The sequence below is a fragment of the Narcine bancroftii genome, chromosome 3 (genome assembly GCF_036971445.1).
Source record: "Narcine bancroftii isolate sNarBan1 chromosome 3, sNarBan1.hap1, whole genome shotgun sequence".
Classification (NCBI taxonomy): domain Eukaryota; kingdom Metazoa; phylum Chordata; class Chondrichthyes; order Torpediniformes; family Narcinidae; genus Narcine; species Narcine bancroftii.
Window position 1 is genome coordinate 333,546,115 of NC_091471.1, and position 23,254 is coordinate 333,569,368.

At 43.7% G+C, this 23,254-nt stretch overlaps 1 protein-coding gene across 1 annotated transcript in view; it reads left to right on the forward strand.

Moving 5' to 3' along the window:
- LOC138756893 (protein HID1-like) overlaps positions 1-23,038 on the forward strand; it is a 57,804-nt gene extending 34,766 nt beyond the window's left edge. The window contains exons 4-9 of the mRNA XM_069923285.1: positions 6,871-6,987; positions 11,894-12,000; positions 20,708-20,824; positions 21,870-22,120; positions 22,385-22,539; positions 22,904-23,038. Of these exons, the coding sequence (XP_069779386.1) occupies positions 6,871-6,987; positions 11,894-12,000; positions 20,708-20,824; positions 21,870-22,120; positions 22,385-22,539; positions 22,904-23,038 (882 nt within the window). The remainder of the gene's footprint in view (positions 1-6,870; positions 6,988-11,893; positions 12,001-20,707; positions 20,825-21,869; positions 22,121-22,384; positions 22,540-22,903) is intronic.
- The last annotated feature ends 216 nt before the right edge of the window (positions 23,039-23,254 follow it).

Genomic DNA, 23,254 nt, shown 5'->3' on the forward strand with positions numbered 1-23,254 from the left:
TTAACTACATTTAAATAAAAAAAATTGGACAACATTTCCAGCCCACGAACCTGTGCCACCCAAATACCCCAATTAACCTACAAACCCTGAATGATTTGAAAGGTGGGAGGAAACTAGAGCACTTGGATACCCAGCAGAAATGAAGAGAACAGACAACCTCCTCACAGAAAGCACCAGATTCGAACCTGGGTTGCTGGTAGAACCATATAACACTACAGCACAGAAAACAGGTCATTCGGCTCCTCTATTCTATGCCGACCATAATCTCACTAGTCCCACTGACCTGCTCCTATTCCATAACCCTCCAGACCGCTCCCATCCATTTATCTATCTCTTCTTTGGCTTGGCTTCACGGACGAAGATTTATGGAGGGGGTAAAAAGTCCACGTCAGCTGCAGGCTCGTTTGTGGCTGACAAGTCCGATGCGGGACAGGCAGACATGATTGCAGCGGTTGCAAGGGAAAATTGGTTGGTTGGGGTTGGATGTTGGGTTTTTCCTCCTTTGCCTTTTGTCAGTGAGGTGGGCTCTGCGGTCTTCTTCAAAGGAGGTTGCTGCCCGCCAAACTGTGAGGCGCCAAGATGCATGGTTTGAGGCGTTATCAGCCCACTGGCGGTGGTCAATGTGGCAGGCACCAAGAGATTTCTTTAGGCAGTCCTTGTACCTTTTCTTTGGTGCACCTCTGTCACGGTGGCCAGTGGAGAGTTCGCCATATAACACGATCTTGGGAAGGCGATGGTCCTCCATTCTGGAGACGTGACCCATCCAGCGCAGCTGGATCTTCAGCAGCGTGGACTCGATGCTGTCGACCTCTGCCATCTCGAGTACTTCGACGTTAGGGGTGTAAGCGCTCCAATGGATGTTGAGGATGGAGCGGAGACAACGCTGGTGGAAGCGTTCTAGGAGCCGTAGGTGGTGCCGGTAGAGGACCCATGATTCGGAGCCGAACAGGAGTGTGGGTATGACAACGGCTCTGTATACGCTTATCTTTGTGAGGTTTTTCAGTTGGTTGTTTTTCCAGACTCTTTTGTGTAGTCTTCCAAAGGCGCTATTTGCCTTGGCGAGTCTGTTGTCTATCTCATTGTCGATCCTTGCATCTGATGAAATGGTGCAGCCGAGATAGGTAAACTGGTTGACCGTTTTGAGTTTTGTGTGCCTGATGGAGATGTGAGGGGGCTGGTAGTCATGGTGGGGAGCTGGCTGATGGAGGACCTCAGTTTTCTTCAGGCTGACTTCCAGGCCAAACATTTTGGCAGTTTCCGCAAAGCAGGACGTCAAGCGCTGAAGAGCTGGCTCTGAATGGGCAACTAAAGCGGCATCATCTGCAAAGAGTAGTTCACGGACAAGTGTCTTGGTGTGAGCTTGCAGGCGCCTCAGATTGAAGAGACTGCCATCCGTGCGGTACCGGATGTAAACAGCGTCTTCATTGTTGGGGTCTTTCATGGCTTGGTTCAGCATCATGCTGAAGAAGATTGAAAAGAGGGTTGGTGCGAGAACACAGCCTTGCTTCACGCCATTGTTAATGGAGAAGGGTTCAGAGAGCTCATTGCTGTATCTGACCCGACCTTGTTGGTTTTCGTGCAGTTGGATAATCATGTTGAGGAACTTTGGGGGACATCCGATGCGCTCTAGTATTTGCCAAAGCCCTTTCCTGCTCACGGTGTCGAAGGCTTTGGTGAGGTCAACAAAGGTGATGTAGAGTCCTTTGTTTTATCTATCTAATTTATTCTTAAAACACATTTACCACTTCAGATGGCAGGTCATTCTACACTTCCATCACTTTCTGAACTTTCCCCTAATGTTCCCTCTTTCATCTTAAAACTATGACCTCTCGTATTTATTCCCACTTAGATTAGAAATCTAAGTGGAAAATGTCTACTTGCATCCACTCTGTTTATACCTCTCATAATTTTGTAAACCTCTATCAAATGTCCCCTCATTCTTCTTCACTCCAAGGAATAAAGTCCTAACCTGTTTAATCTTTCTCTATAACTCGACTCCTGAAGACCTGGCAATATCCTGTTAAATGTTCTCTGCACTCTTTCAATCTGATATTCTTCTTGTAGTTAGGCAACCAGAACTGCACGCAATATTCCACATCTGGCCTTACCAATGTCTTAAACAACTTCAACATAACATACCTAACATCTCAACTCTTATATTCAATACTTTGATTTATAAAGGCTAAGATGACAAAAGCTTTCTTTACACCCCTGTCCACCTGCGACACCACCTTCAAGAAACAATGTATCTGTATTCCTAGATATCTCTGCTCCTCCGCACTCCTCAGTGCCCCACCATTTACTATGTATGTCCTACCTTGGTTTGCCCATCTGAAATGCATCACCACACGCTTGTCTGCATTAAACTTCACCTGCCATTTTTTGGCCCATTCTCCCAGTGGTCCAGAGCCCTCTGCAAAGCTTTGAAAATCTTCCTCGCTGTCCACTACGCTTCCTATCTTTGTGTCATCAGCAAACTTGCTGATCCAGTTTAACACGTTATCATCTAGATAATTGACATGGACAACAAACAACAATGGTCCCAACTCAGATCTCATCTGAGTCACACATTACTCGTCACAGACCTCCAGTTTGAGAAGCAACCATCCACTACCACTCTATATTTTCTCCCATACAGCCAATTACGAATCCAGTTTACAACCTCTCCATGGATACCTAGTGTCATAACCTTCTGAACTAACCTCCCATGTAGGACCTTGTCAAAGGCTTTACTAAAGTCCATGTAGTCAACATCCACAACCTTCCTTTCGTCTACCTTTTTGGTAACCTCCTCGAAAAACTCCAAGATTCGTTAAACACGACTTACCACGCACAAAGCCATGCTGACTGTCCTTAATTAGCCCGTGACTGTCCAAATACCTATATATCCTAACTCTCAGAACTCCTAATAATTTATCTACTACTGGTGTCAAGCCCTCTGGCCTATAATTACCTGGTTTATTTTTTAAACAATGGGACAATGTGAGCTACCCTCCAATCCTCTGGCACCTCACCCATGGTTTTTTTTTCTTTTTTTTAAAAATTTTTTATTTTTCACATCATAAATCACATTAGCCATGATATACACTTTTTCTTTTTCACACATATACAGTGACTTTTTCTCCCCCCCCTCCCTCCTCCCAAGCCACCCCCCCACCCCCCCCTCTCATCCATTTTAGGTATACCATCTAGGTTGCATTAAACCAGTCAGACAATGTTGTCATTCAACAAAAATACACCAGAAATTCTACTGAGTCCATTCTTTTCTTTCCTTCTCCTTCCATCAACTTAGGTAATGTTTGTCCCCGGTAGGTTTTCGCTATTGTATTTAATGTAAGGCTCCCATACTTGTTCGAATATTTCAATATTATTTCTTAAACTATATGTTATTTTTTCTAATGGAATACATTTATTCATTTCTATATACCATTGTTGTATTTTCAAATTATCTTCCAATTTTGGCACCTCACCCATGGTTAAGGACATTTTGAATATATCAGCCAGGACCCCGCAACTTTCTACATTAGTCTCCCTCAAGGTCCGAGGGAATATATCCAGCTGTGGGATTTATCTACCTTTATTTGCTGTAAGGCAGCAAGCACTTCCACCTCCTTAATCTCCATATATTCCTTGACCCTTCTGTTTGTTTCTCTTCCTTCCTTATGCACTCTACTCTGCCAGTTTCCCAAGTAAATATTGATGCAAAAAAACTGTTTAAGATCTCCCCCATTATATGAGGCTCCACACATAGTTGACCACTCTGATCCTTAAGGGGACCAATTTTGTCCCTTACTATCCTTTTACTCTTAATATACTTGTAGAACTCCTTCAGGTTTACCTTCATATTATCTGCCAGAGCAACCTCCTGTCTTTTTGCCTTCCTGATTTCTTTTTTGAGTATTTTCTTGCATTTTCTGTACTCTTCAAGTACCTCATTAGCTCCTTATTTCCTACACTTGCTATACACCTTTCTCTTCTTCTTAACCAGATTGTCAATATCCCTTGAAAACCAGGGTCTCTATACCTAGTAACTTTGACTTTAATCCTAACAGGAATATGCAAAATATGCACTCTCAAGATTTTGCCTTTGAAGGCCATCCACTTACTTAACACACTCTTGCCAGAAAACAATATATCCTAATTCACGCTTCCTAGATCCTTTCTCATTTCCACAAAATTTGCCTTCCTCAATTTAGAATCCCAACATGAGGACCAGACTTCTCCTTTTCCATAATTAACTTGAATCTGACATTATGGTTACTGGATCCAAAATGTTAACCTACACACATACATCTGTCACCTGACCTGTCTTGTTTCCTAATAGAAGATCAAGTACTGTGTCCTCTCTCATTGGTACCTCTATATATTGCTGAACACGTGACAAACTCCAAGCCATCCAGCCCTTTACAGTATAGGAGTCCCAGTCAATATTTGGGAAGTTAAAATCTCCTACTATCACAACGTTCTACTTATTACATCCGTCTGCTATCTCTACAGTGCTGTGCTAACCACTAGGCCAACTGTGCCACTTCCACTGCCTTCTTGGGCAGAGATTTCCACAGATTCACTACTCTCTGGGAAAAGCAGTTGGTCCTAATCTCCATTCTAAATCTATTACCCCAAATCGAAGCTATGTCTGAAGTTCTACTCTCACCTACCAGTGGAAACAAATTTTCTGCCTCAATCTTATCTTTACCTTTCATTCTTTTATGGTTCTATAAGATCCCCTCTAATCCTAGGCGAGTCCTAGGTGATTCAATCTCTCCTCATAGGCTAACTCCTTCAACTTGGAATCAACATGCTGAACCTCCTCTAACACTGCCTCTGAGGAAGGAGACCAGAACTCTGCACAGTGCTCCAGGTACAGCCTCACCAATACCCTATTTAGTAGCAGCAGAATGTCCCGTCTCTTAAATTCAGTACCTCTGGCAATGAAGGCTGATATCCCATTTGTCTTCTCAATTACCTGTGGCACCTGCAAATCAATTTTTTGTGATTCATGCACAGCACTCCCAAGTCTCCCTGAACATTCTTTCTCCATTTAAATAACCATATTAACTTCCTTGCAAAGTGGATGACCTCGCATTTACTCCATCTGCCACACCCTTGCTGCTATGTAACGGTGTTGCCCAATGATGTTGGTGATCTACTGGCTGATGAGAGATACAACACTGGTGGGCAGAGTGGTGGAGAAGGTGTTTGGTCCACTGGTCTTTGGGTATGGTGTGGAGTACAGAAGTTGGAACCACATGATTGAGCTGTACTATGTGCAGTTCCGGTTGCCCAGGACATCAGTAAATTGGAGGTTGTGCAGAGATTCATCAGGATGTTGCTGGGAGGGAGAGATTGGATAGGCTGGAGATGTATTCTCTGGAGCAGAGGAGGCTGAGGGATGACCTGATAGATGCTCATAAAATTATGAATGACATGGATGAAGTGAATGCTCAGTTTTATTCCCAGGATAGATAATTCTAAAACCAGAGGACATTGGTTTAAGTTGAAAGGAGAGAGACTTAAGATGGAACTGAGGGGGAATCGTTTTCATTCAGAGGTTGGTCCAAATCTGGAACGAACTGTGGAAACACCACAATGATATTTGGACAGGGAAAGGGATACGAGGGACTTGGAGGATATGGACTAAATGCAGGTAAAAGGGATCAGCCCAGAATGGTTGGAGTTGGGCTGAAGGGCCTATTCTCTGCTGAATGGCTGACAAGCAGCCCTGGGGTCAATACAGCTGTGTGGCCAGTGACCTGACTAAGAGCACCTGATCTTGCACAGAACATGGTGAGTGGGATCTAAAGGTTACAAACAAAATCCAGAACTGTTGGAAATCTGAAATCTAAACAAGTGTTGGAGACAACTCAGCAGGGGTGTGGAGAGGGGACCCCAGTCAACGCGACTCAGCAGGGGTGTGGAGAGGGGACCCCAGACAATGTGACTCAGCAGGGGTGTGGAGAGGGGACCCCAGACAATGTCTCATTACCTCTTAAGTTTGAAAAAACGGCGTACTTTTATAAATTATTTTTGTATGAATTAATTTGTATTTTGACTTTATCTTCCAGACTGTTTTGGATTCCTGTTGGTTTTTTTTTATTGGCAAAGGCCAGATACAGTGGTCAAACATGATGGTTTGGGTGCAAAATAATCACAACGCGGAAAAAGCGGGGTCGCACTAAATCGGGGAGTTTCAATAAAACACAAATTAATTTTTAGTAAACTGACAGTCCCTGCTGCATGCAGCAGCCCCAGGTCCTCGCGAGCCCCAAGCACTTGTATTCGTTCCTGGTGGCAGCCTGAAGCCAGAGTCCAATGACTCATTGCGTTATATCTGAATCCACATTAAATCAGGATGACACTGTAAATAGCTTGTATTGATCTTGTTGAGGCTGCCCAGCTTTTTTTTTTGCTGTTTTTTGTTCATTTTTTGGTAGGTTAGATGGGGTTTTAATAACAATTTTGTTTTCTCTTTTATGAATGTTCCAAATTGAGGAGAAAGGGACAATATTGTCCAATATGTTATATGTTGTATTCTGAATGTTTCTGTTTTTAGTATTTGATTCTCCTTATGTATTGTTTACTATAATATGTTTAATAAAAAGATTGAAGAGGAAAGAAAAGACAACGTTTCATTGACTTGACGATGTGTTGGTCCTCCCTCCCTGCTGCTCAGAGAGGAGGAAAGCTCCCTGAGCATCGTTCCTGTTGAGCCACTGGGACACTGATCCTGTTGATGAAGTACCTTCTGAAGCCCACGCCAGACCTATCCACGAAAAAATGGGTTTATTCAGGGCAATTCCTAGTGTTTCAGATGGCAGTGGGAATGTTGGGTGCCTTCATTAACGGCTGCTTCTCTCTCTGTGTACTCAGGCCTGCGAAGGAGACGATGAAAATGCTCGGCCTCTCGCGGAGTCACTGTTGCTTGCAATTGCTGACCTGCTCTTCTGTCCTGACTTCACCGTTCAGAGTCACAGGAAGCCTGGGCCGGTATGTCTGCCAAAACCCCTTGCAGCCTGCCTCATGTTTGTCAGGGTGAAGGAACTTTGTGCAGGAGGTGAGAGATTTTTGCATTTTGGGCATCCAGTGTCAGCCACAAATTTTTTCAGGTAAGGGTGAGTATAGCTGGACACAGAGTAACACTCCCACTGTGATTCACTTCCTGGACAGGAAGATATGGAGTGGATCTATAGTTAGCCCTTTGCACAGCCCTGTGATCCACTCCAGGGAAAGAGGGAGTGGATATAGGGTGACACCCCCTCCACACAGCCTTGTGATTCACTCCCAGGGAGAGAGGGAGTGGACAATTGTTAGCATTTTCATCACTGTCCTTTGATTTACTCCCAGAGCGAAAGGGAATAGAGATCCCATGACATTTCCATCAGTTTCTGGCAAGGCAGAGATACAGTCAGCTCCTTTCAGATTATTCGTGTGATAGAATAGGATGTAAAGCATTGGGCAGTGCTGCGGCCAAAGATGTTGGCCCTTTGGGTGTTTTCACTGCTTCTGCGATGAATGGAAAGGCTGTCTTTACATAAAGGTAGAGTGGATGGTGTTAGGGATGACCTCATGCCTCTCTTCTGCCTTGTTTGCAGTGCCCACATGTGGTGTGTCTACAGACTCCACCTCAGCAGCCAAGGGATGTCCTCCCACCCTCTCCTGAGGTTGGGCTTGAGGCTAGAAGCTGACGGTGGAGGTGTGGAGAGAGGACTGCTGAAGGTGAATGCAAAGGTGTAATGTGCCTCAAGGCATGTTCCTCTATCCCCAAGCCAAACCTGAGCTTACCCCCAGGAGCCCATCTACCCAAAACCTGGGACTGACACGAGAGAGCCTGCCTGACCCAAATGTAGTCCAAACCCTGGAGGTCCCATCTGTCCCAAACCTTGGTCTGACCCCTGAGTGCCTAGCTGTGCCTGAGGTTACCCCAGGCCTGATCCTGCATTGTACCCATCCCAAACCTGGGCCCGACCTTAGAGATTCCACTGCCCCAAACCTTGGTCTAACCCTAGGAAACCCTCCAGGGCCTGACCCCAGAGAGCCACTTGCTCCTGACGTTTCTCTGGACCTGATCCTAGGGAGTACACCTGTCCCAAACTTTGGTCTAACCCTAGTGAAACACTAAAGTCTGCAGATGCAGTGATTGAAGTAAAAACACAAAATGCTGGAGAAATTCAGCAAGTCAAATAGTATACTTTGTATAACAAAGTTAAAGATACATAACCAATGTTTCAAACTTGAGCCCTTCATCAAGATATGAGCAAAATGTAGGCAGGTGCCTGAATAAAATTGTGGGGTGAGGGGCATAGGGAGGAGCACAAGCCCATAGACAAGAGGTGGACCAGGGAGGGAGGGGACAAGAGAAAATAGGGGGAGTAGGGGATAGCTCTGTGAATGGAGATGGAAGGGGGAGGAGAGCTGGAGGAAAGGAGATGAGTGTTTTTTTACATAGATTTCACAGGAATTTACCGTTAGGAAGAATCTCCTGACATCCCGGCAGTGGTCGTTCACACAGGAGATGGATTTGTGGTACGAGATGAGTTCGGTGGGCAAGAACAGGCAGAAACAATGGGTCTGCAGGGCAGTTCTCTATGTGGATTTCATTCAGGATAGGGGGGGGGGGGGAAGGAGCACCTGTGGTGGGGGTTGAAGGGGCTTGGAGGAAAGAAGGGAGGGGGAAGACATATGGGGAGAGGTCCTTCTCATTCTGTATATTTGAGTTTGTGAGTACTTGATGAGTATAATTTCTCATCTATATTTACAAATCCCCAGACTCACCTTTCCCCTCCCCCTAACCCCTTCAACATCACAGCCTGCCTCCCTCTCCTCTCTTGTTATAGAAGTCCCTCCCTTCCTATCACACCCTACCTTATCACTTTCCATCAGCCCATTCCTATCACAGACCCCTATTCCTCCCTCCTAGTCACAGAAAGCCCTTATCCCTTTCGTTACTGCCACCCTCCCTACCACCCGTCAGCCACCCACCTTCCCTCCATCCCCAACACAGATCCCCCTCCCTCCCTCCCTCCCAGCCCTCACTCTCTCCCTCCCCGTCACAGCCCCTCCCTCCTTTCCTCCCACACTTTCTTGTCTCCCCTCCTTCTCTCCCCAGTGCAGCACTCTTTCCCCATCACAGCCCCTCTTTGTCTTCCTGCCCCCCCACCCCCATCACAGTTCTTTCCCTGTCGTAATCCCCCTCCCAGCCATTCTTGGGTTTCTAATCACACTGCTCAGCATTATCTCTGCTTCCCTCTCTGAGAGCACTTTACATTGTGTTTGATGTCGATTAAACAGAGTCCTCTGCAAAGCATATTTCCTTAGTTTTAAGACACATTAAAATAATTCCAAGATTTGGAGCTGCGGGTATCGAAGGCAGCATATAAATCCAGACCATGGCTGCTGATATGAACCTGATTTCAGACCTGAAGTGAGCTTCTTGTTTGAGTTGGATCTGGTAACAGAAAACAATCAGCCCTTTGGCTACTGGCCTTGAGTTCTCCCTTCAGGATACTTTGATGACCTCTCACTCAGCATGTTCTGGGCTTTGATGCCTCCTGCTGTTTGAATAAAATTAATGCTGACCATCAGAAGTAGTTAAAATAAATTGGGAGCAATTAAATCTTGTAGCATTAAAATGCAGCCAGTGGTATTGACTGAAAGATGAAAGGCCAGGTATCCGAGTCCAGCAGTTAATAGGTAAGGGAGAAGTGCAAAGAGGGTTGCTTCTCAGTAGTTAGTGAGAACATCGCTAATCTTCTCATTGTATAAAGAAAGGATGCCAGAAGCAGTCTAACAAAAAGAAGGCTTGTAACCAATTGAAAAGGGGATCAGAATGTTGATTATAAAGAATGTCAGGGTGAAACAATAATAAGCCTGCATAAATCATTGATCCGAGTTTCTGAAGTGAAACCTTCAGACTAAAATAAAAAGCAGAATATTGGAAATGCTCAGCAAATCTATGGAAAATAAGAAGCAATGACTCTGAGCCTCATAGAATATAAAAGAGATGTAGACTTGAGGCTTTATAAGGCCTTAGTCAGACCACGCTTGAAATGTGAATAGTTTTGGGTGAAACCTATCGAATATTCTTAGGTGTGGATAGCATGGATTTGGAGAGGAGGTTTCATATGGTGGGGGAGTCTGGGACCAGAGGGCACAGCCATAGAATACAAAAAAGTACCTTTGGAACAGAGATGAGGCGGAATTTCTGTACCCAGAGGGTGGGTGAGTCTGTGGAATTCGTTGCTGTGGAGGTCGTCATTGGGTATATTTAAGAAAGGTCGCTAGGTACTTGATTAGGAAGGGAATCAGGGGTTAAGGGGGAGAAAGCAGGAAAATAGGATTGAAAAAGATAGTAAGTCAGCCACGATGGAATGGTGGGGAAAACTCGATGAGCTGGAAGGCACAGTTCTGCTCCTCTTATCATCTTATGGATGTTTGAGACCAATCACTGTTATCAGAAGTATGTTTGAACTGCTCATTTTAGGAAGAATCTCACAAGGCTACTAGATTGGTGTAAAGGAGAAGAACTCTAGCTGGAAATGGCAACGCAGAGAAGGAAAAGTTTAAAAAGGATGTTTGACTGAGGTATTGAAGATGGCAAGGGGAAGCTTTAAAGCCTGTTATCAGAGACATTGGAGTTGCAGAATTCTGACAGCTTTCAAGCGAATGTGGATTTAAGCAGACAGCGTAGGTGTGTGAGGGACAGAATGACTGCCCCTGTTTACATCGTCATAGCATCCTGTGTCATTTCCTCAAGATTCTACTTTGATCCACACATTGGCTGCAGGCTATATTTAAGATGATGTCTGAAAGCTTTAACGATCATAATTTGATGGGCAAAGCTGCCAGCATGAACCCAACCCCACCTTTAGTGAGCAGGTCAAGAGTTGGAGTGGTGGGGCTCTCTGCCACATTGTGAGTTATTGAGAGCCTTTACCCTCAATGCTACACATGCCACAATAAACTTTCCCTTGCATTCATGACGTGTTTCACCTTCATCCCTTGTTAATGCAGTTGGTGGCACTGGGCCTCCTTCAACCTGGACAGCAAAGCCCAACTACCCTTGTCCCCTCAAGTAGTGGGGTCCACGATGAATGTGGGTGATGGGTCAATGTGCCCAACCTTGTCATAGGTGTTTGATCAATCAATACCAAGTAAACCACTCTTTCCCCAGGATTGGGGATACTATAGAGCGCAGGTCTGAGATGAGAGGGCAGAGATCTCACACAGAGGATGGGCAACCAAAGGAAGTGCTAGAGGTGGGTACAATCATACTATTTTAAGGACATTTAGATAGATACATGAATAGGAAAGGGTCAGAAGGAAATGGGCCAGTCACAGGCATATAGGACTGTCTCAGTTAGGGATCTTAATTGGGCTGTATAACTCTGTGACTCTGTGTGTGGAGACAGAGTTATTCGTGGCATAAGATGTGTTTACTGGATGAAGTAGAGAGGTCTTCACCATGTATCTAACCAAGTATTTTCCTCCGCTAATAATGATGCTTGATCCCATGTCATAACTATGCTGTAACTGATCTGAGAGTGACTGCAATTGGGCTTTCATTCTGCAGCCAATACGTGCTGGGAGTTATCCATGCTGACACTGGTTGCTTGATGTGAAATATGCTTCCTTCCTGGCACATGGTAGTGTCGAGAAAGACAGGTGACTAACAGCAGGGAGGGGAATGATGGTGTGAGAGTGTGAGAGGGAGAAGTGGAGCCTGTGAAGGAGAGGTTGGGTTTGTGTTAGTGAGATGAGAGTTGGTTGGTATTGGATCTGGGTGGAGAAGATGGGGAGGAATGGTTATGGTGACGGTTGAAAAATGTATGTGTGGAGAATGGGGAGAGTGATTCCTGTTTGTTCACTGAAACTTTGATCTCATTGGTCACTACAGGATATGGCTGAGGACCTTCACTCTATCGACAGCTGTGAGTACATCTGGGAGGCAGGTGTGGGTTTTGCTCATTCACCTCCTCACAGCTACATCCATGACTTGAACAGGTGAGGAGTTAGCTGCAATGTTGCTTACTGCTGCAAGAGTAGTAGCTTTGCTTTGGTTGTAACCCTCCTTCGTGGCCTTACTGCAGATGCCAGAGGCTGGAGCTGGTGGGAGGGGGCAGAGGCAATGGGGATAGCAGCTGGCAGAGGTCAGGAGCATGTAGAAGTGAAGTTGGCAGAGGGCGAGTTGGCAGCTGACGAAGGGTCCAAGGTTGGCTTGATAAAGAAAGCAGGTAATAATGGAGGGTTGGGAGGTTGGTGTTTTTCTGATTGGGAGCCGATGTTATCAGAATTTATTGATGTGAATAAGTCACGAAATTTGTCGTTTGACAGCAGCATCATAGAGCAAATATTCATGTAAACCACCTCCAACAATAAATAAAAATAGTACACGAGAAGTCAAAGTAAGGTACTGTCTTTGGTTCATTGATCATTCAGGAATCTGATGGCAGCAGGGAGGAAGCTGTCCTTGTGCCACTGAATCCTCGTCTTTAGGCTCTTTTTCCCAATGGTAGCAGAGTGAAGAGGACATGGCCTGGGTGGTTGGGGTCTTTGAGAATAGAGGCTGCTTTCTTAAGACACCTCCTCTTGCAGATGTCCTTGATGGAGTGAAGTCTGGTACCTGTGATGTCGCAGGCCGAGTTAACGACCTTCTGGAATTTTTTCTTGTTCTGAGTGTTGGTGCCTCTGTACCAGAGAGTGATGCAACCAGCCAGAATATTCTCCATAGTACACCTGTAGAAGTTTTTGAGAGTCTTCTGTGACCGAATCTTTAAAGTATCATATTCAAAATATCATAGGAGTTGATGTGGAAACTCTTGCTGTTTGGGATGTATATCAACACGAGTGTAAATCACCAGAATAGGCCATTCAGTCCACTTGTCTGTGCCGAATTAAATCTCTGCTGCTGGCACCTGATAGGCGTCCCTCAATCCTCTTCAAATTCACGTGTCTGTGCCGAACTAAATCTCTGCCGCTGGCACCTGATAGACGTCCCTCAATCCTCTTCATATTCACGTGTCCATCCAGAAGCCTTTTGAGCACAACAATTATATCTGCTTCCACTCACAAATTCTGGCAGCCCCTTCCAGGCACCCACCACTCTGTGCAAAATATTTGCCCCACTTCTCCACCTCTGATGAAATGCATGTCCACTGGTGTGTCATGCTTTTGACCTGAGGAAAAGATTCTGACTGAAAACCCTATCAATGCCCTTCTTACAAATAAATTTCCCCTCAGCCTCTGACTCTTCAGAGAAAATAGCCCAAGTTTATCCAACCTCTCCCCATAACTCCTAACCTCTAACTCTAAACCAGGCAACAGCCTGGTAAACCTCTTCTTTAGCCTTTGCAAAGCTTTTACACCCGACCTTGTAATGGAGCAACCAGAATTGATCAATCTATTTCAAATGCGGCCTAACCAAGGTTTATATGGTTGCAACACGACCTCCTTACTTTTATTGACGATGCCCTGCTCAGTGAAGTCAAGCATATCATACACCATCAAGACAACCCTTTCTACTTGTGTGGCCACTTTCAATGAGCTATGGACCTGAACCCCCTGATCCCTCTGCACTGCACATTGATACTTTTAAGAGCCTTGCTATTAACTGTATGCATTTGACCTCCCAAAGTGAAACACCTCTCTTTTTTCTGGATTAAATCCCATCTGCCATTTCTCAGCCCATAATCTGTAACTGATCTGTATCATTTGATAGCCCTTGACACTGACCACAACTCCACAAATAGTTTGTATCTCTGCAAACTTAAAAACCCACTCTCCTACATTTTTATCCAAGTTATTGAAATTCATCATAAATAACAGAGTCCCAACTCTGATCCCTGTAGAGCACCACTGGCCGCAGGCCTCCAGCCTGAGTAACATCCTTCCACCATTACCCTCTTTCTTCTCTGGGCCAGCCAATTCTGCACCCAGTCTATCAACTCACCATGCATTCCCTGTACCTGCACCTTCTAAGTCTTCCAATGAAGAGGGACTTTGTCAAAACCTTACGAAAGTTCATCCTGCCCTCATCAATCACCTTATCATGGCACTGTTAGCGTAATGGGCATTGTGGTTAGCGCAACACTATTACAGCACCAGGACTAGATTTGAATCCAATGCTGTCTGTGAGGAGTTTGTATGTTTCCCCCCCCCCCCACTCCCAAAGCCCAAGTGGGTTTCCTCTGAGTGCTCCATTTTCCTACCACCATCCAAATTGTATGGGGTTGGTAGGTTGATAGGATGTAATTGGGCAGCATGGGTTTCAGGGGCCAAAAGGGCCTTCTACTGTGTGCTAAATAAATTTCTTTAAAAAATATTTTTATTGATTTTAATAAAGAGCTTAATAATAAAATACAATGAGATGATATGAATAGTTACACATAATTAATAAAACAATCAGTATATCAAAAAAGTAAATTGTAAAACATGTCCATAATTTGTAGTCCAGATAATTTTTTTAAAGAGAAAATAAATGGAGAAAAGGAGAAAGAAATCAATATGTGTGTGTGTGGAACATGAGAAAAGAAAGAATACTCGCTATTAGTAGGATTTTAAAAATGCCAGACATCTGAAATGCCATAAACCAAAATTAATAAAGAAGATTTGTTTAATATGGCAAGGTTAAAAGATGAACGATCTGAGATAGGGTCCATCCAGTAGTTGGAATCCCTGACTAGAATAAGCAAATAAAAACGTAAATCCAGCAAAGAAGTAAAAAAATTCAAAAAACCCCATATCCTCAACATTAGGAGCATAAACATTTGCGAAAATCACTATTTCACCATTTATTTCCCTGAAACAGTAGCAAAATGACCATTAGAATCTGAAACAACATTATGCATACTAAAGGGAATATTTTGATTAATAAGGATTGATGCCCCTCTAGATTTAGCTTGAAAGGAAGAATGATATTGCTGCCCCTTCCACCACAACATCAGACGCAAAACATTACTACCACGAATATGTCTCTCCTGCAAAAATATAATCGCAGCTTTAAATTTTTTAAATGTGAAAACACTTTATTTCATTTTATTATATTATACCTTTTACATTCCAACTAAAGAAATTAATAGAATTAACTATGATGACTCAGATATAAAAATAAATACTAACAGTAATACTAATTTCAAAAATTCCAGTGCACGGGTGGAGAGCCAAATTCATGCAGTGTACACAATAACCTCTAGCCTGCGGATGGTCCTGTTAGACCAGAAAGTGCAACTCCAAAAGATGGAACTTAAAAACCATAACAATGAAGCACCATGGCAAATCAAAACAGAAACACCCATATACCCATCCCCTGTCCCCTCCAGTTCCACCCCTCTAAGGCTGCCAAATGGATCAACAGTAGCTAAATAATAAATCTAGAAACCCACTATCTTCCAGTGGAGATTAGATGTTGTTGTTGCTCAAAAGCAAAATAATAACCATTGCCCCTACAGCTGTTCATATCAGATCAAAAGAAGTCATGTTCGGCTAAATCACAATATACAATAAAAAAAAGTTTGAAGACTTTTCAAAGTTTTAGTAAGTCTATTATTGGATAAAATTTTTTATCCCATTTGATAGAAAAGTTTTAACCATAAATACAATCAAAATGTGACTATTTCCCTTCAACCACTCCAAATTAAATCGACTTGCAATAAGAGTACTTTTCATGTGAAAGCCTTAATATCAAACTAATGAACCTCTAACATATTAAAGTTCAATCGTTGGTCCTAAACAACCATTCAGTAGAAAAAAGAAAGAGAAAATGTCATTCAAGACATGGAGCAGGAAGTTTGTGAATGTACTTCCAAGTGTCATCCATTGTACGAAATAATTTCTTTTTCCTGCTGGGAAGAGAAATGCGAAGACGCGCTGGATACAGCAATGAAGGCTTACCCCCACGCTTGAATAGCTCTGACATAACTTCCCTACGAACGGCCCGCTGCTTCAAACTTTGGGACAATAATCTTCCACGATTCTAAATTGTTTGCCTTGATATTGCAGTCTACCTTTACGACAGGTTTCATGGATCAGCAGTTCCTTCATTTGATAGCCACCAAATGTGTTTTCTGCCCAGATTTAGGCTTGGGCAATAGTGAATGATGTGCTCTATCAAGCTCCAGTCGTGTCGGAAACATTGCTTTCCCAAACACCGTTACCAGCACGTCAGAAAAAATTTAGTTAGTGTGCCAGCTTCAATATCTTCAGCCAAGCCCACGATGCGCAGATTCTGCCGTCTACTTCGACTTTCCAAATCGATAATTCTCGCTGTTAACTTATTATTATCTTCCAGGTGACAAACCCGGTCACTCGAATCTTTTAAAGTAGATTTTGCTGAGGTCACCTTGTTCATCAATAGAGCATCAGACCTCTGCAAGTTGATTTTCCAGTGCTAAAAACCTAGTATTTAGAACTTTTAAATTCTTCAGTGAACAACACTTTGACCTGCTCAAGTGCTTTAAAGAAGCCCTCAGTAGTCAGGATTGCTGGTGGATTAGTCAGAGTTCTATATTTCTTTCCATTTTTTCTGACTTTGCCACTCCTGTATCCATTTCAACTTTGATAAAAACACAAAATGTAAAATTCATCACCTCTTTGTAAGTTTTAAAAAGGTAAACAGATGAAAAATAAATACTGAAAGTACAGAGCTGTGATAGAGATGACTACTCTATATCACACCCAAATTTAAATTTAAAAGTCAGGACATGACATGCCCTGCCTTTGCAAAGCCAGTTTTAATGTACCTAATCTAACCATGACTTTTCAAATGTGCATAAATCCTATCCCGAGGTAGCTGTCCAATAGTTTACCTACCATTGATGTGAAGAAAAGTGTAGGAAGAATGAGTGGCAAGTTTACAAATGACGTGAATATTAGTGAAGTTTTTCATAATAAGGAGGCCAGTCTAAGGCCAGTGAATGATATTGATCAGATGGTAATTTGGAATTCAATTGTGGTAAATGCAAGGTTATGCATTTTGTTTGGGGAGGTAAGAGAAGGATATTCCCCATAAATGGCATTGATTTGGGGAGAATTGGAGAACAGAGGAACCTCAGTGTACAAATCCAAGCAATCCTGAAGGTGGCAGCACAGATAAGGTGATGAAGGAGATTTTGTGTTCATTAGTCTGGAGCTAGAGCAAGGTTTCCCAAACATTTTAGCTCAGGGAACCCTTTTAGGGAGCATGTGGAAATGGCAGAATCCTAATCTTCATGTACAATTTGCGGAAGTACAGTGCTCCTTCATTATTACAATAATGAGAAACACACCCACCAGTAATGATAATAATGAAATAAATATAAGAATTTACCTTGTGTTCGAACAAAGGTTGAAACGAGTGTGATTTGGGAATGAATCTTTTCTTTTAAATTTAAATAATGCATGTGTAAATATACAAAGTGATGAAAAGAATGGATACTTGTGTGTATTTATTTATTCTCAAAGAAATAAGTTTATTCTTTATTGCCTCAAATAATTCTGTATCACTGAGAAATTGTAATATTCGATAATTTTCTGATTATTCTTTCAGATTTTTTGAGGTAAGTATGATTAAAAAGAAGGGTGCCACTTTTGTAAAACCTGGTACATATAGATATATAAAAAGTAGAGCAAGAAAGTAAATAAACTCACCATTCTCCAAATTGAAATTAATTGTTGCCTCTAATTTACATTTAATGGGAGGAATGAAATTGTTTCTTGTCATCACAGATCTTCTTAATATTGGGGCACATTATTCGATAGTTGAATCCTTACATCAGGAGGGGTATCGTCGGTTTCTATATTTTGTTTTCGTTGCTACATAATACGAAAATCTGGTTTTGTACATGTAAGTCATGGAAAATGGAAATAGGGAATGCACAGCAGACAGAATTTTACCATGTAAAACACCTTGTGCATCTGGGCCTCTTTATTCCCGGCTGAAGTGAATCCAAGTGACAAATAATTGTCGTCATACTTTCGTTTCTCCATGACACTTGATTTTTAAGATATAGGCTTATTCGAAAATTCTTCATGAAAAAAGTGGTGACACTTCAGTACGTTCTTCAGAGGAATTATCCTGACTCTTAGTTACATTTTTAATCCAACGATCTATGGGTTAAAACACACACGAAAAAAAATTATCAAGATAATGTTCATAATATTGCAGACTTAAAATAATTATAATAATCACACAAAAAGAAACATTAAAACTATAAACTTATCACCATGTGGAATATCAGTAAAATACAGCCAGTTTTGTACCAGTGATGAAGAATTTGGATTATCTGATTAAAAAATAATGCACTCATTGCCCACTGCACTGCTGACGTCAGGCCTCATGATGTCGTTTTTTTTCTTGGGTGGGGGGGGGAGGGATTGTGAAATTTGCTACCGTCCCATATAAGTTTGGATTCTTTAAGAAACAAAGTGAATTAAGGACAGAAGAAATAAGTAAATAAAAAAACAGGTTATCACATCATGATGAGCCTTTGAGTTTTACTCCCTGTCACTTTTTCTATGGAAATCTTCCTCTTTTCCACGGAACCCAGTTTAGGAAACCCTGTGCTAGAGTAGGGTTTATTTTTTATTGTTTTATATTTTAATGGTACAGCTCGGCAGAAGGCCCTTTTGCCTCATGCAACCCTTCCTGTCCAATTACACCCATATTAACTTACCAACCCTGTAAGTTTTTGGAACATGAAAGGAAACCGGGGCACCTGGAGAAAACCCACACAGATCATGGGAAGAACATACAAACTCCTTACAGACAGTGGTGGATTTGAACCTAGGTCACTGGCCCTGTAATAACTGTGCTAATTTCTACGCTATCCATGTGATCTGACCACCATTTTTATAAAATTTTGGCTGGACCACAGGTGGAATACTGTGTGCAGTACACTAGCAGAAGTGTATTGTAGAAGGTGCAGAGGAGACTCACCAGGATGTTGCCGAGGACAGAGGCTGGTTAGGGTTTGTTGGCTTCGAGTGGAGAAGAAGGCTGGGGTGGACCCTGACAGGTAGCCAAGTGATGAGGAGCATTGACAGGCAAGAAACTTTGTTCATGGCAGGTGTGTGTGAGACCAGAGGAAATTGACTCAAGTGCAGGGAGAATCTGAGGAAGAACACACTCCCTGGGGGTGAGGTAGAAGCTGAGGGCCCTACAACATTACTAAGGCTAGGTCACTGACCTCGTGCTGTGAAATTGGAGAGCTCCTGGATAGTCAATATGGACATGATGGGCCAAAGGGCCTGTTCCTGTGGTGTATGACTCTGACATGAGCTGGCAGGTAGGTAGTGCCTAGAGTAGCTGCCTCAGACCCCCTCAATCAGATGCCTATTATTCAGAATGGAGCCTGGATGCTGGCCTGGTTTAGTTAGAGATTGTGGAATTCCAAAGGTGCTGTGGAATCGTACATTAGGTAGTCGTCAAGAGCAGGAACTCGACCACTGCACCATAGCCCAGCTCCTGCTTCAATTTACCATTTGTTCTCAGGATATGTCTGATGTTTGTGGTCATACTTGTACTTAGTTTCCAACTCCAATTACCTCCAGCCCAGGAGACAGTTAAGAGTCGTCATTATGGCTGGGTCTGAAGTCGGATGTTAGCCAATCATGTTCCTAAAGAACATATTACATAGAACATCACATCACAGCCTTGAACCGATAATGTTGTGCCAGCCTATGGAAACCTACTGCACAACAATCTCCTTTTTCCCTCCTCACATCCATAACTATCTATTTTTCTTACCAGATGGATTTATTAACAGTTCAGTAGTTTAATATAACCATATTGATCCTTAAAGTCCTGGTTCCATTTCCATTTTTTGTTGCATTGATTTGTCTTCTGGGAACACAATGCTTATTTCAGTGAAGCAAAATAGATTTGTGAGATGTCTTAGTTTGACAGACATCTCCCACAAAGTGTGAATCTTTGGCATAACCTCTGTTAAACTGGGAAGACGCTGGGACCTACCTTCCTCTGAGGAGTTTAATACGGTCAAAGGGCTTATAAGGTCACCTTGCAGGGCAGTTAAATGTCCTTCATGTTTGTGGAATTCAGAAAAGCACAATGAGTTGGGGTTTTTAACAATAATCAAATTCATGGTTTGAATAGATGATGGGTTCATCCAGGGAAGGTGGCTTGGATGTGGGGCAGTTTCTGATGAAAGGTTTGGGTTTTCAGAGATGGGGCAGTCTGATGAGACTGTGCGTTTATGGAGATGGGCATTTTTTGATGAGAGGTCTACAGAGATGGTAGTCTCTGATGAGAGGTCTGAGGGTTTATGGAGATTGACAGTCTCTGATGAGAGGTCTATGGAGATGGGTAGATTTTGAGAGCTTTGAGGGTTTACGGAGATGGGCCAGTCTCTGATGAGAATCTGTTAGGGGAAGGAGCACAGTGAGCCTGTTTGATGGGCCTAGGGGAGATTTCTCCACTCGGGGTGGTTGAGCCTTTGACCCTGTTGATTGTTACGTCTCTGTGAGAAATGAGAGCTCTTCTCTACTGGAAGCCAAGGATGAAGTGGAGTTTGCAGTTGACAGAAGGAGCTTCATTTGCCTGGTGTCTTCAGGAGATTGGCAGCAGAGTCTGAGTTCACAATCAGCCTGTGGTGAGGTAAACAAGTGGCCTGCCAATCTAGACAGCACTACCCTAACCTGCTAAATTCTGATGGAATAATTGCAGAGTGGTATCTAGGTGCATCTCCCTCCCTCACCCAAACTTTCTCTTGCTCCACAGAACAGAGCTGCTGAAACTTTTGCTGACATGCTTCTCTGAGGCCATGTACCTACCTCCCACGTCAGAGGGGAATGTCCTCAATCCCTGGGTCCAGTTCTTCTGTTCAACTGAGAACCGGTGAGGCCTTCAAGCAAGATGAGCTGTCAAAGGTGTTGGGTGTTCCTCCACGTGGTGCCAATCCCCCCTCAGCCCCTCCTGCTCTTGAAAATGATGGCAGAATGAATTAAAAAAAGCTTTGCAATTGTGGCTGTAGTTATTATGAGGAGGAGGTATGCGTCGAACATCAGTGCACACAGGAACAGGCCCTTCAGCCCACAATCTGTGCACTGAACACAATGTCCAAATCAAACAAAGTCATTGCTGCTTGCACGTGATGCTGATCCCACCATTCCATGTACATTCTTGTGTGTATCTCACTGCTGTTGTATGTGCTTTCACCACTACACCTAGCACCCCATTCCAGGCACCCACCACTCTGTGTAAAATATTTGCCTCATATCTTTAAACTCTTTCCGACTCCCCTTCCTTTAATGCACACTCCAGTGTGTATATTTTACCCTTGGATAAAGATTCTCATTTTTCACCCCATCATACTTCTCATAACTTTATAAATCCAGAGAAAACAACCCATTCTTTTCCACTTCCTTATAAATTCATACTCTTTAGACAAAGCAGTGTCTTAGTGAACCTCTTCTATTCCCTATCCAAAGCCAACACATCATTGCTTGGCCACTTTGGACCTGGTTCCTCTGCGTATCAATGGTTGTAAGAGCCCTTTACATTTGAATTGCCTTGTGTAGGTGTAATAGCTCCTAGCTCCAGAGCACAACTTATGAAAGGTTAGCACCCTGAAACATTAAATCAGTTTTTACTTTCTACCTGCGTGACCTTCTGGCTGTTTGCTGCACTTTCTGTTTTTAACTTTACGTGAGCTAACATGCTTCACCCAGAGTCTGATCCTTGCCCTGTCTAGACTCTGCACAGTGTGGATGCGTTCCTGACTTGTCTATTTTGTAGTCACTGACCATCCACCTACCTGGACAGACCTTCCCTTTGCAGATTCTTCACCTGCATTGTTCCTCAGTTGTATTGGGGGTGATTTACATTGGGTAATGCACAATGAGCTGACATCTCTGACTTGTGATTGGCTGCTTTGTTTCAGGCATGCACTACCACTGTTCACTTCACTGTTAAACATTGTATGTGCCTATGACCCGGTCGGGTATGGGATCCCGTACAACCACATACTCTTCTCTGACTATCGAGAGCCTCTGGTGGAGGTGGCCGCCCAGGTTCTCATCGCTACCCTGGACTATGATGCCTCCACCAGCCTGAGTCCATCAGTGGATGGGACCACAACAAGCACTGTCATGGATGACACAGAGGTGAGCTCTCCTGAAACATACTTGCAATGTAATTGCGCTCATCACTGCTTCTAGAAGGCTTGCCATGATCAGAGGCGGGTATTCACATGGGGATGAGGCAGAAAAATGGAACTGGGGGCAAGATCAGATTTGAACCTTTGTGAGCAGCCTGAAGGAAATGCAAGGTCTGCTGCTCCTCTCTGCCTGTAGCCTCTCCCTTACCACCACCGCCCCCCTCCCACCAACATTAAATAAAGAAGGGGATTCAGATCTGTGAGGATGCTGGGAGGTATGGTTGAATTTCGTTGTTCAGTTTTGAGCCTCGCTGACGAGGCCAGTCTGAATCTCCAGGGGTTGTCTACTGCATCCGGTGCTCCTGTTGTGGTCTCCTCTACATCGGAGAGATGGAAGATCGCTTTGCTGAGCACCCTTGACTATGTCCTCTGCAATAGGATGGATTTCCCAGTGGCAACCCATTTAAAATCCCCATCCCATTCCCTTGCCAATTTTGTGTGTGGTGCACTGTTAGCCAGAATCAGATACACACGAGGTAAAGACTGTACAACAGGCTTTAACCCACAAAGACTTCCACAGAGTCAGGCTGGCTGTGGCTGCAGCAACTCTGAGCGAGGCCTCAGGAGGCCAGCCCGGCGCAGGCTTATATCCCGGAGGGTGATTGACACCCGACCGGGTGGGGCTTGATCCATTCAGGCCGACTGATTGACAGCCGGCCAGGTGTTGTCCTGTCCCCTTACACTCCTGCAGGTACAGAGGTTTCGCCCTGCAGTAGGCCGGTGGTGTACCACCACACAGTGGTCTCATACACGGCCAGACTGAGACCACCCGCAAATTGGGGGAGCAATACTTCATATTCTGTCTGGTCACCCTCTACCTGGATGATAATATCAACTTCTCTGGTTTCTGTTTCCCCTTCCCTTTGCCATCCCCCTTGTCTCCTTTCCCCTAGCTCTTGCTTCCACAGAGCCCCAACAACAACCCCCCCCCCCCCCCCCCCCCCCCCCGTTGTTCTCACTTTTTCTCTCTCCTGTGTCTCATCCATATTCAATTAACACCTTTTGTCTGTACTCCCCCTGCCCATTCTTCCTTTTTATTCAGACGCCTGCCCTGAAGAATTTCTCCATTGTGTATTGCATCAATCCCAGCATCTGCAGATTTTTGTTTC